The sequence below is a fragment of the Vipera ursinii genome (assembly GCF_947247035.1).
Source record: "Vipera ursinii genome assembly, chromosome: 1".
Classification (NCBI taxonomy): domain Eukaryota; kingdom Metazoa; phylum Chordata; class Lepidosauria; order Squamata; family Viperidae; genus Vipera; species Vipera ursinii.
In genome coordinates, this window is record NC_139512.1 from 2,976,144 (window position 1) to 2,989,108 (window position 12,965).

The following is a 12,965-nucleotide window of genomic DNA, read 5'->3' on the forward strand; positions in this document are numbered from 1 at the left end:
GTCCTCTCCCTAGCTGCATAAACCAGCCAGGAAGGGCACGGGTCCAACAAACATGTGGAGGAGCTCAGCCTTCCCATAATCCTGTCCACTTCATCAGGGGTCACAGAATCAAACTCCTCCCAGGTAACGTTGACAAGACTGCCCGTGTCCTGATCGCCTGACTCTGCCCAGTTGGAGTCCAAACCGGTCCGAATCCGAGCGATTTTATCCGACAGATGTTGGCTAAATTCCTCGGCACGACCCTGCAAGGGATCCTCCCTCACCTCCTGATTAAGAAGTGAGCGAGTCACCCTAAACAGGGCGGCCGGGCGATTATCTGCAGACGCGATGAGGGTGGAGAAGTAATTACACCTCGCCACCCTCATCGCTGCGAGATAAGACCTAATATAGGTTCTTAACCGCAACCGGTCGGGTTCGGATCGGCTAGACCTCCAACAGCTCTCTAGGCCCCGTTTCCGACGCTTCATCTCCCGGAGCTCCGCGGAGAACCATGGAGCTCGCTGGGATCTGCGCCGGGTCAGGGGCCGCAAGGGTACAACCCGGTCAAGTGCCTCAGTGGCTGCCCTTTCCCAGGCTTCCACTAAGGCATCCGCCGAGCTGTGAGCAATGGAGGCAGGTGGGGACCCCAGCGCCGCTTGGAATCTATCAGGATCCATTAAGCGTCTGGGGCGGTACCATCTAATTGGCTCCGTACCCCCACGGCGGGGGGTGGCAAAACAGAAGACCAGCCGCAGGAGATGATGATCGGTCCATGACAGGGGCATAATAAATGGAGCGCCCCCACCAAGATCATCCAACCACCGTCTAGATAAAAAAATCAGGTCAAGGGTGTGGCCTCCCTCATGGGTTGGCTCTGAAATTACTTGCGTCAGGTCCATGGCCGTCATGGAAGCCATGAACTCCCGAGCTAGCTCAGATGAACCTCCCAGGGATGGTAGATTGAAGTCTCCCAAAACTATAAGTTTGGGAAACTCAACCACCAAACCCGAGAGGATATCGAGCAGCTCGGGCAGGGCTGCTGCTGTGCGACTAGGCAAAATGTACACCAGCAGCAAGCCCAACTGCGCCCCAGAGCCAAATCTCACAAAGAGAGACTCACACCCGACTATCTGAGACACGGTGGTCTCCCGCGGACATAAGGTCTCCCTAATAGTAACCGCCACTCCCCCACCCCTACCATGAGCTCGTGGCCGGTGTAGCACCCGGAAGCCTGGTGGGCAGAGGTCAACCAAAGGGACCCCACCCTCTGGGCCCAACCAAGTCTCCGTGATGCAAGCCAGGTCCACATGCTCACCCTCAACTAAATCCCTAACGAGGGGAGCTTTATTAACCACGGACCTGGCATTCAGGTACACCAGCCGGAGCTCAGGAGGCTGCACATCCTCGCTCCCGGGATCTCGGGGAAGACGCAGAGGGTCGGAGCGGAGACGGCCCTCCCGATGGCGATACGGCCCCCTGTCTATCCGCCTGCTGCCATTCCCCGTCGTGGGAATTGCTAATCCCACGACCCGCTCATGAGCCCCGGCGACAACGCCACCCCGTACTCCCCCCGTGCAGTCGGACCCAAGTCTGGCCTGGACCATGGTTGATTGGCCACCCCCCATAGCCAAACAACCCCTATCTCCCACCCCACTCCCTAACCCTATAAAAAATTTTGATAAAAAATTAATCAGAGGCCTTCTATTAGTAAGGGAACATTTATTCTGGAAGTTATTAATTTGGTTCACAAAATGTGCTAACATTTAATGATTTATTAACTAGGCCATAATTTATTTCATCTGCATGTACATTAGGCCACAAGCTGTGGTTTATAAGCCACAACAGCTGGATTCACACATTATATTAAATCAAAACCAAACAAACCACATATAGCTCGGGACAGTTGTGAAGCCTGCATATATTCATAACGCTGGACTCACAGATTATCTGAAGTACGCCATGTTGACATCATGATTATCCTGACCTCCATGGGCGGATGATGCGAATAGCGTAATTTACACCAGTCATATTGTGCAGATGATATAATTCACATCATTTACAGGATAACATCACGACACATATAATGTTACTTGCTCTCTCTAAGTGCCCTAAAGCAAAGAGAGCGGGATACTGAAGTTAAGTGTTTTTCAGACTTGGCAACCTTAAAATGTGTAGATTTCAGCTGGCTGGGGAATTCTAGGACTTAAATCCGTTCATTTTAAAGTTGCCAAGTTTGAAGAACACTGCTTTGAACATTCTTACTTTTCATGCTTACAGCGTTTTCCAACCTTAGGAACTTGAAGATGTGTGTGCTCTTTAAAGCAGCGTTTTCCAACCTTAGGAACTTGAAGATGCGTGGACTTCAACTCCCAGAATTGGCTGGGGAATTCTGGGAGTTGAAGTCCACGCATCTTCAAGTTCCTAAGGTTGGAAAACGCTGCTTTAAAGAGCACACTCCTAAGAGGCTCATTGTAAGATCAGATCAGAACCAAGCTAAGTTCCTGATCAGAACATCTGCTCACTGACCTTTGACCCTGGAGATGAGGGTCCCGGCTGCTGTCAAGGTCTCCAAGGTGTTGAGCAGTGGGTATTTGCTAATGACTTGCCGAAGAATTCTTAAGGCTTCTCCAAGACATTCGTGGGCAAGTGACCTTCGAGATTCTAGGCCATCTGCAAAAAGAAAAGAAAAAATTAAGAGAAGACACAGGGCTTTGATAAAACATCTGACTGATTGCGAGACCAACAGTAATAATAAAACAATTGTCGACATAAAAGGCAAAAAATTCTGTATAGTGGATGTTACAGAACAGAATAAAAGAGAAAGAACGGGAGAAAATCACAAAATACAAAGACCTACCAATAGAAGCTGAACAACTACGTATGGCAAAACAAAGCAAAGTTAGTACCAATAATCATAGGTGCCTTGGCTGCAATCCCAAAAATCTGGAGCACCCCTTGAACACCACTGGCATTGACAAAATCTCCATCAGTCAGTTGCAAAAGGCAGCTTTACTTGGAACAGCTGACATCCTGCAATAGTACCTTTAACTCCATCAAACAAACCTGTCTATCCCAGTTCCTTGGAAAGGACACTATAGGTAGACAAAAATACTAAACCCTCAGCCCCTGCTTTTTGGAGTTTCTCTGAGCATCATTCTCTATTTACTACACGAGTGCCACTGGAAGAATTTATCTTTCAGCATGAGATTAAGTGCCATCAATATCCTGATGATACTCAACTGTTCATCGCTGTCTCTGGCTGGTCCAGGAATGCTGTTTCAGTGCTCTGTCATTGTCTGAAAACTGGGATGGTTCTGGATGGAGAAGAATAGATTTCAACTCAACCTGAGCAAGACTGCCTTGAATGTCTGGGCCCCTTAAGATACAGATCCAGAGAATTTCCAACGTTGGTTCTGATTGGGGCTGCATTACCCCACCCACAGCCTGTGACTGAGACTCACAACTCTTCTTGAACAGCAGGTGGCAGCAGTGTCCAGGAGGGCCTTTGCAGAACTCCATCTTGTATGCCAGTTGCACCTGTTTCTGAAATGAGTGTCCTCTAAATAGTCACTCCTACCTTCTTTATCTCCCAGTTGGATTTCTACAAAGTATTGTACATGGGGTTACCCTTGAAGACCATCTGAAAGCTGCAAACAGTGCAGATAATAATGGCCTTGGCTGCACCTTGGTAATCCCTTGTAACAAACACTCTTAATGAGAGCTGGACTGGTTCTTGGTAGCTTTCTAGATGTAATTCTTTTTTTTTTTTAAAGGATTTTTAACAACAACAACAACAACAACAACAATGTTGGAAGGGATCTTGGAGGCCATCTAGTCCAAACCCCTGCTCAGGCAGGAAACCCTATACCATTTCAGACAAATGGCTGTCCAGTCTCTTCTTAAAAACTTCCAGTGTTGGAGCATTCAAAGCTTCTGGAGGCAGGTTGTTCCACTGATTAATTGTTCTAACTGTCAGGAAGTTTCTCCTTAGTTCTAGGTTGCTTGTCTCTTTGGTTAGTTTCCATCCGTTGCTTCTTGTCCTGCCTTCAGGTGCTTTGGAGAATAGCTTGACTCCCTCTTCTATGTGGCAGCCCCTGAGATATTGGAGCACTGCTATCATGTCAACCCTTGTCCTTCTCTTCATTTTTTTTTATTTTTATTTTTAATTTCATTTATATCCCACCCTTCTCCAAAGACTCAGGGCGGCTTACAAGTAGCCTTCATTCAAATCCCCACGGCGATAGGGAATGGCAGCAGGTGTTTGCGCGGAGGGCCATATCAACATCTGGGATCACGCCCCCGCTATCTCCGAGCGGTGGCGCGCTCCGACCCTCCGGTTAGCACCCTCTTACCCGGGGATGAGGGTGATCAGGCCCCTGAGCTCAGGTTGGTCTATTTTAACGCTAGATCCGTAGTTAACAAAGCTCCCCTCATCCGTGATCTGATCGAGGAGGAATGTGCGGATCTAGCGTGCATCACGGAAACTTGGTTGGGTTCGGAGGGAGGGGTGCCTCTCACCGAGTTATGCCCGCCAGGTTTCCGGGTGCTGCACCAGCCACGGGCTCAGGGCAGGGGTGGTGGGGTGGCAGTGGTTATTCGGGAGACCTTGTGTCCCCGGGAGGCCACCATTGTCCAGATGGCCGGGAGTGAATCCCTTCTCTTGAGATGTGGTCCTCGGGTTCAGTTGGGCTTGTTGCTCACATACCTGGCGCCCAGCTGTGTGGCAACAGCCCTGCCTGGGCTGCTCGACACCCTCTCGGGGTTGGCGGTGGAGTTCCCCAGGCTTATAGTCCTGGGTGACTTCAACCTGCCATCACTGGAGGGGTCGTCGGAGTTAGCTCGGGAGTTCATGGCTTCCATGACAGCCATGGGCCTGACCCAGGTTATTGAGGGCCCTACTCACGAGGGGGATCATACTCTCGACCTGGTGTTCCTGTCTGGACAGTGGTTGGATGATCTGGGAGGGGGTTCTCCATCTATTACCCCTCTGTCATGGTCAGATCATTACCTCCTGAGGCTGGTTTTCCGTCATGCCATCCCCCGCCGCTGGGCGGCGGAACCGACCAGGTGGTTCCGCCCCAGGCGCCTAATGGACCCGGACCGGTTCCAGAGGGCGCTTGGGCCGATACCTATCACCCTTACCCACAGCCCAGTTGATGCTCTGGTGGAGGCCTGGGAAACGGCTGCCACCAGGGCACTCGACTGCGTTGTACCCATGCGACCTCTGATTCGGCGCAGATCCCGTTGGGCCCCATGGTTCTCTGTGGAGCTCCGGGAGATGAAGCGTTGGAGACGAGGTCTAGAGAGCGGTTGGAGATCCAGCCGATCCGAATCCGACCGATTGCAGTTAAGAACCTTTATAAGGTCTTATCTTGCGGCGATAAGGACGGCGAAGTCTAACTACTTTGCCGCCCTTGTCGCATCCGCAGATAATCGCCCGGCCGCCCTGTTTAGGGTGACTCGCTCCCTCCTTAACCAGGAGGTGAGAGAGGATCCCTTGCAGGGACGAGCCGAGGAGTTTAGTCATCATCTGGCGGACAAAATCGCTCGGATCCGGACCGGCCTGGACTCTGACTGGGCAGAGTCTGATGTGGAGGAATCAGGCGGTCTTGAGCATGTTATCTGGACTGAGTTCGACCCTGTTTCCCCTGATGATGTGGACAGGATCATGGGGAGACTGAGCTCCACCACCTGTTTGTTGGATCTGTGCCCCTCCTGGCTAGCTTATGCGGCTCGGGAGGGAACACGAGGCTGGTTCCATGCAGTAATAACTGCTTCTTTGAAGGAGGGTGTCTTCCCTGCCGCCCTGAAGGAGGCGGTGGTGAGACCCCTCCTCAAGAAGCCTGCTTTGGACCCGGCTGTTTTAAACAACTATCGTCCAGTCTCCAACCTTCGCTTTCTGGCGAAGGTTGTTGAGAGTGTGGTGGCGCATCAGCTCCCTATGTTCCTGGAGGAAACTGATTATCTGGACCCGTACCAATCGGGCTTCAGGCCCGGACACAGCACGGAGACGGCATTGGTCGCACTGGTGAATGATCTCTGGAGGGCTAGGGACAGGGGCTGCTCCTCTGTCCTGGTCCTATTAGATCTCTCAGCGGCTTTTGATACCATCGACCATGGTATCCTGCTGCGACGTCTCAGGGGGTTGGGAGTGGGAGGCACCGTTTTACGGTGGTTCTCCTCCTACCTCCGGGGCCGCTCGCAGTCGGTGTTGACAGGAGGGCAGAGATCCGCCCCGAGGTCTCTCGTTTGTGGAGTTCCTCAGGGGTCGGTTCTCTCGCCTCTCCTGTTCAACATCTACATGAAGCCGCTGGGTGAGATCATTCGTGGTTTTGGGGTGGGGTATCACCAGTACGCTGATGATACCCAACTTTTTCTTTCCACCCCGAACCAACCCAGTGATGCCCTCTCCGTGATGTCCCGGTGCCTGGAGGCGGTTCAGGTCTGGATGGGGAGAAACAGGCTTCGTCTCAATCCCGCCAAGACTGAGTGGCTGTGCATATTGGCGTCTCGGGTTAACCATGTTATTCCACCTCTAACGATGGGGGGTGAGGTGTTGCCCCCCGTTGATAGGGCTCGCAACTTGGGCGTCCTCCTGGATTCACGCTCAATTTTGAAGATCATATAGGAGCCGTGACCAGGGGGGCTTTTGCACAGGTTCGCCTGGTGCGCCAGTTGCGTCCCTATTTGGACCGAGACGCCCTACGCACAGTCACTCATGCGCTTGTGACCTCCCGTTTGGACTACTGTAACGCTCTCTACATGGGGCTGCCCTTGAAGACCACTCGGAGGCTTCAACTGGTGCAGAATGCGGCCGCGCGAGTTGTAATGGGGGTTTCCCAATACTCCCATGTAACACCTCTACTCCGCGAGCTGCATTGGCTTCCGGTTGCCCTCCGGGTGAAATTCAAGGTGCTGGTTATCACCTATAAAGCCCTACATGGCCTGGGTCCGGGTTATTTGAGGGAACACCTGCTGCCGGCATCAAACGCCCTTCGCCCAGTGCGCTCCCACAGGGAGGGTCTGCTCAGGGTTCCGCCGGTGAGAGATTGCCGGCGGGTGACACCCAGGGATAGGGCCTTCTCGGTGGGAGCGCATGCCCTCTGGAACCAGCTGCCGGTGGAGCTGAGGACTGCCCCCGACCTCCGATCATTCCGCCGGGGCCTGAAGACCTGGCTCTTCGAGCTCTTGGGCCCAGACTGAGGAGGAATTTTTAATTTGGGGTTCTTTTTTTTTTTTAACTGACTACAGGGTTAATTTAATTTTTTTTAATTTGGTTCTTAATTTTTGTATTTTGGATTTTTAATTCCCTGTAAACCGCCCTGAGTCCTCAGGGAATAGGGCGGTATATAAATATAATTAAATAAAATAAATAAATAAAATAATAAATGTATATGCCTGCTTATTAGGGCTTTCACACACACCCCAAGTGGCATTATTACAAAGTCAGCTTAATTGCCCCCAACAATCTGGGTCCTCATTTTACCTACCTCGGAAGGATGGAAGGCTGAGTCAACCTTGAGCCTGGTGGGATACGAACCTGCACTAATTGCAGGCAGCTGGTGTTACTTAAGGAGGCATTAGCCCACTGCTCCACCAAGGCTCTTAGACTAGACATTCCCAATTCCAGCAACCATTCCTTTTATGTTTTAGCCTCCAGTCCCCTGATCATCTTTGTTGCTCTTCTCTACACTCTTTCTAGAGTCTCAACATCTTTTTTGCATCATGGTGACCAAAACTGGATGCAGTATTCCAAGTGTGGCCTTACCAAGGCATTGTAATTTTTATTGATGTTTTTTTAATAAACATAGTATAGGTAGTTCTCGACATATGACCGGTTGCTTAGTGATTGTTTGAAGTTATGAAACACCCGCCCCCCAAAAAATGGTACTTATGGCCCAGTTCAAGGGTAGGCAACCTTGGCTCTTTTATGACTCATGGACTTTAACCATGCTGGCTCAGGAATTCTGGCAGTTGAAGTCCATGAATCATAAAAGAGCCAAGGTTGCCTACCCCTGACCCAGTTCAAAGTTCTAATGGCCACCCAGCCCCATGGTCACATGATCTTGTTTGGGGCCCTCAGCAACTGGCCCTCATTTATGGCTCTTTGCAGTGCCCCATGGCCCTGTGACTCCAACTGATGATGTTTTTTTGCTGGAAACTAGTGTTTACTTCTGGTTTCCAGCAAAAAAAAAGCCCATTATGGAAAATGGACTCACTTAATGGCCACAACGTTCTCTTAACAATGGTGGATTCATTTAATGACCAGGGTGATTCACTTAATGACCACCACAATATTGTTCTAAAATAAAGTCCTTCACGTGATGACCTGTTTTTACCACCAACACAGTTTATGAGCCTAACTGGTAGACTCCATTACAATCATAAATAAAAATTAATTAAAAAATGAACGAGAAGGAGAAAAAAATAAAAGTTTAGAAGAATGCAGAAAAAGAAGAAAAAGAACAAAGTAGAAGATAAAAGACAACAAATACAATAATAAAAAATGGCTTCCACCCTTCATCACACCAAGCATAAGCTAATATAGTAACCTTTCATCCTCTTTTAAATTTACAAATTAAAAAGAAAATCCTGATTGCATCACTTTTATCTATAACCAATCCAGAAATTGTCTACTATTCTATCCCAGTTCAGCAAAAAGTCCGGTGGGAGTCACCAGAAATATCAAACAAATAAGTTTCACCTTGGTCAAATAGTCCAACTTTATATTCCTTCTTTTTCCACTATAAAATCTTTGCATCATTCCAATGACATTGCAAGGTTTGATCTTTCTTGACTTTTTGCCATTTAAAAGATACTTCAAAGCTTTAAACAGCCTACTTGTAAATCCCTTGAAGAAACATTGTCTAGGATTTTTTTTTTGTCTTAGTTGTTCCATGTCCAGAAGCTCTTCGTAATTTGTATTTTGAATTCCTATTTTAGTAATCTCAATTTTGTTATCTTCCATACTTTCAAACTCTGTTAGGCTTATGTCAGCTACATTGTTACAAATTTTTTTCTCATTGTCTTCTAAAAGTTTATCCATTAAAATTTGCATCTTTTCCGAGACGTTGGTTATTAATGCCGGTGATCCTCAACTTGCAAACACAATTGAGCCCAGAACGTCTGCTGCTAAGCGAAACATTTTTAACTGAATTTTGCCCCATTTTACAACCTTTCTTGCCACAGTTGTTAAGTGAAACGCTACAGTTGTTGAGTTAGTAACACGGTTGTTAAGTGAATCTGGCTTCCCCATTAACTTTGCTTGTAAGAAGATTGCAAAAGGTGATCACATGACCTCGGGATACGGCAACCTTGGTGGAGCAGTGGGCTAATGCCTCCTTAAGTAACACCAGCTCAGCTGCCTGCAATTAGTGCAGGTTCGAGTCCCACCAGGCTCAAGGTTGACTCAGCCTTCCATCCTTCCGAGGTAGGTAAAATGAGGACCCAGATTGTTGGGGGCAATAAGCTGACTTTGTAATAATGCCGCTTGGGGTGTGTGTGAAAGCCCTAATAAGCAGGCATATACATAGAATGAAGGCTACTGCTAAGCTTGTAAGCCGCCCTGAGTCTTTGGAGAAGGGCGGGATAGAAAAAGGAATTAAAATAAATAAATAAATAAAACCGTCATAAATATGAGTCAGTTGCCAAGCATCTGAATTTTGATCATGTGACCATGGAGATGCTGCAACAGTCACGTGAAAAATGGTCATAAGTCACTTTTTTCAGTGCCGTTGTAACTTGGAATGGTTACTAAATGAACTGTTGTAAGTTGAGGACTACCTGTATCTCAGTCCATCTTTTCAAGGACTCTTTGAGACAAAATAAAGTTACAAGAAGGAAGGGGCTGGTGTTTGAAAATTATAGTAACTTTGATTAAGGCATACCATATACTCTTTCGGATGGGAATTTGGACAATTGACACCAGGGAATTTGGACAATTGCATCCCTTCTCTTAAGTTTGTTCAGCCCAGGCTTAGTGCAACATATGAATCCAGCACATTTATCATGCCAGAAAAAGTCCAGGTGGTCCTGTTGACAAATGATAACATGTCCATGGAAGTAACAAGACCAACTCAAAGCCACAAAAGATCATGAAAGCTTCCCAGAATTCTTCTTCAAGGAGGTGGTAAATAAACCAGTAGTGACAGGGATAGAGAAGAAAAAAAATGAAAAATCTTCTCTTTTTAATTTTATCAGCCCTCATCAAAGGACAGTCGCCAGAAGGTTCTGGAAGTAGAACGCCACACATTGGAGGGCATGCCCAGGTTGGGAGATGTTAAGCAGCCTTAGAAATCTCAGTTCCAAATCAGAAACAAGTACAGGTAGTCCTCGACTTACAATCATTCGTTTAGTGACTGCTTGAAGCGACAACAGCATTGAAAAAACAGCACCGATGACTTACAATCCATCCTTCCACTTATGACTATCACAGCTTTCCCAAGCTCAGAGGACCAAAATTCGGGCATATATTTACAAAGGCTGCAATGTCCTAAAGTCATGCGATCGCCATTAGCCACATTCCTAGCCAGCTTCCAAGGATCAGAGTCAGATGGTGGAAGCTGGATTCACTTAATGACCACATGTTTCACTTCACAACTACAGTGATTCGTTTTACGAAAAAAGTCACAAAATCAGGCATTACTCACTTAACAAGCACCTTGCTTTGTAACAGAAATTCTGGTCCCAATTGTGATCATAAGTTGAGGACTACCCATACTTTGTTCTGTGTCCACCCAATATTTTGGAGTGAACCTCCCACAACATCCTGATGGTGGCCTTACAGGCTGAGGTGGGTGGAAATTGTAAGACCTTCCTTCCTTCCTTCCTTCCTTCCTTCCTTCCTTCCTTCCTTCCTTCCTTCCTTCCTTCCTTCCTTCCTTCCTTCCTTCCTTCCTCCCTCCCTCCCTCCCTCCCTCCCTCTCCCTCTATTCGACCACCTCCATTCCTTTCCTCTCCTCCCCTCATTGTAAGAAACAAAACATATTTCTAAAAATGGAATTCTTAAAAAGTGCTCGAGGGATGATAGGGTAAAGAGGGGAGGGTTTTACAATACATCCTGCTTCTGCTTTAAACTTGCAAAAGCACGTTGCTCTCCTCCATCCATACAACTTTGAGGAAGTATATGTCTGAGTTGAATGCAAAGAGGGTATTCTGAAGCACCCAAAACTGGGTAATTGAATATTAGACTAAGGCCTACAGCTGGTTTGCACAATACAGTTGGCTATGGTTAATTTAATCCACGGTTATTAGCCTAATGGGTGGCTCTGCTCCTTGCCACTCCCTTCCCTTTGGCAGTGTTTGGCTATCGTTTCAGTCTAAACTTTGTCTCCACAAAGTCTAAGGAGAGAAGGACAGAACAACCCAAGCCTGTGCACTGGTGCACCCCTGGAAGATTTATCAGGGCGCTGCCAGCTGTCACAGCGTCCTGTAAACAGGAAAAGCAGACAAATGAAAAGGCAGAAATGGCAGGAAATGGCATTTTCCCATCCTTCTGCCTTCTTTGACATGACAACTGATTTGGGAGCCTGGCTAAGCAAACCATTGTGAAATCAGCTGATGTCATCCATCGTAAAGGCTTTTCTCGTGAAACGATATTCCCAGGTCTTCCACCCCATTATGAAAGGCAGAATTTTTATAAGGTAGAAGCTCTGCATTCATTGAATTAGACTGCTTGTAAAAGCAGTATGTAAAGTGCCTTAGAAATAGTTTGGGCAAGGGGCGAACTTTTCAAATGCCCCTTGCAACGTAGGGATCTTTACAGAATACCAGCCAGGTTATTGCAATTATTATAGATAAGTCTATGGAACTATATCCTTGTGCACGCTTGTTTAAACTCTCCATTTTGTACAGAATATGATGCATCAATAAAATTTTCCACAATTTCAGTCTCTCCAGTCCATTAATTTCTCATCCCACTATTTCCAAATTACCATGTATTGAAGAAACACTACAGCCCCTCCAACCTTTGTGTAATCTAAGCATATCAGTGTATCACAATTTTTTTACCTATGTTTACACAATGCCCTTATATTTAATCATGGTTTACTAAGCGGTTCTCAAACATTTTGGTCTCAGGACCACTTTATGTTCTTAAAAATGTTTGAAAATCTCAAAGAACTTTGTTTTATGTAAGTATGGTTATTATTTTTACAGAATTTAATCACTGTAAACTAGGTTTTCCAAACCTGCTACCCCGCATGAGCGCCAGTGTTGTCTAGTGGTTAAGGCAACAGGCTAGAAGCCAGGAAATTGTGAGTTCTAGTCCTGCCTTAGGCATGAAAGATGGCTAGGTGACAACTAGCCCAACTCACTTCACACAGTTGTTGTTATAGGGAAAATAGGAAAGAGTATTTAGGTATATCCACTGCCTTGAGTTATTTATAAAAATAATGAAGGCAGGATACAAATACATAAAAATATAGGGACTTTCTGTTACCATTGCTGGAAATTCTGGGAGTGAAATGCCACATCTGGAAGACACCAATTTGGGCAAGGATGTTGGGTGCATTGGCAACAAAATGCACATGTTGGGAGGAAGCAAAGTACAAATTAACTAAAAGTTATAGCAGCAGCTCTCAGACCCTCAAAGTCATGAGCTTGGTCCCTAACTCATGGTATTTGTACATGCGCGTGCAATATTACTCACCCTCCTGCAATACAACATCCTTCAGCTTCTCCAGGCGCTCTGCAAAACAAGCCACATCAGCAAGCAGTTGTGAAATGTCCTCTGGTTCTGCTAGGCTCCCTTCACTGATTTCATTGGGACTATAGGTACTGTGGGGCTTGTGAGCTTTAGCAAGACCTCTGGGAATAGCAGGGGACAGAGGGAATCCTGCTGCACTGGCATGGCGGCTGAGACTTGTGGGTCGCTTCAGGGTAGCTGCGCTGGCCGATGAAGAAAAATCCACCAGGCTGGAAGTTGATGCATCCAGGCCATCTCGGCGTGGAAGCTCCTGGGAGAAGAATCAAAGCCATTTTGATTA

The 12,965-nt window shown here is 47.2% G+C and overlaps 1 protein-coding gene across 3 annotated transcripts in view; it reads right to left on the bottom strand.

Annotated features, from left to right (window-relative positions):
* The window catches only part of ARHGAP45 (Rho GTPase activating protein 45), a 64,037-nt gene that overhangs the window by 35,472 nt on the left and 15,600 nt on the right, over positions 1-12,965 (bottom strand). For all 3 annotated transcript variants that reach the window (XM_083350733.1, XM_083350734.1, XM_083350732.1), the window contains exons 2-3: positions 12,629-12,935; positions 2,506-2,649 (exon numbers count right to left, since the gene is read on the bottom strand). In XM_083350733.1, coding sequence (XP_083206859.1) covers positions 2,506-2,649; positions 12,629-12,935 — 451 coding nt within the window. The remainder of the gene's footprint in view (positions 1-2,505; positions 2,650-12,628; positions 12,936-12,965) is intronic.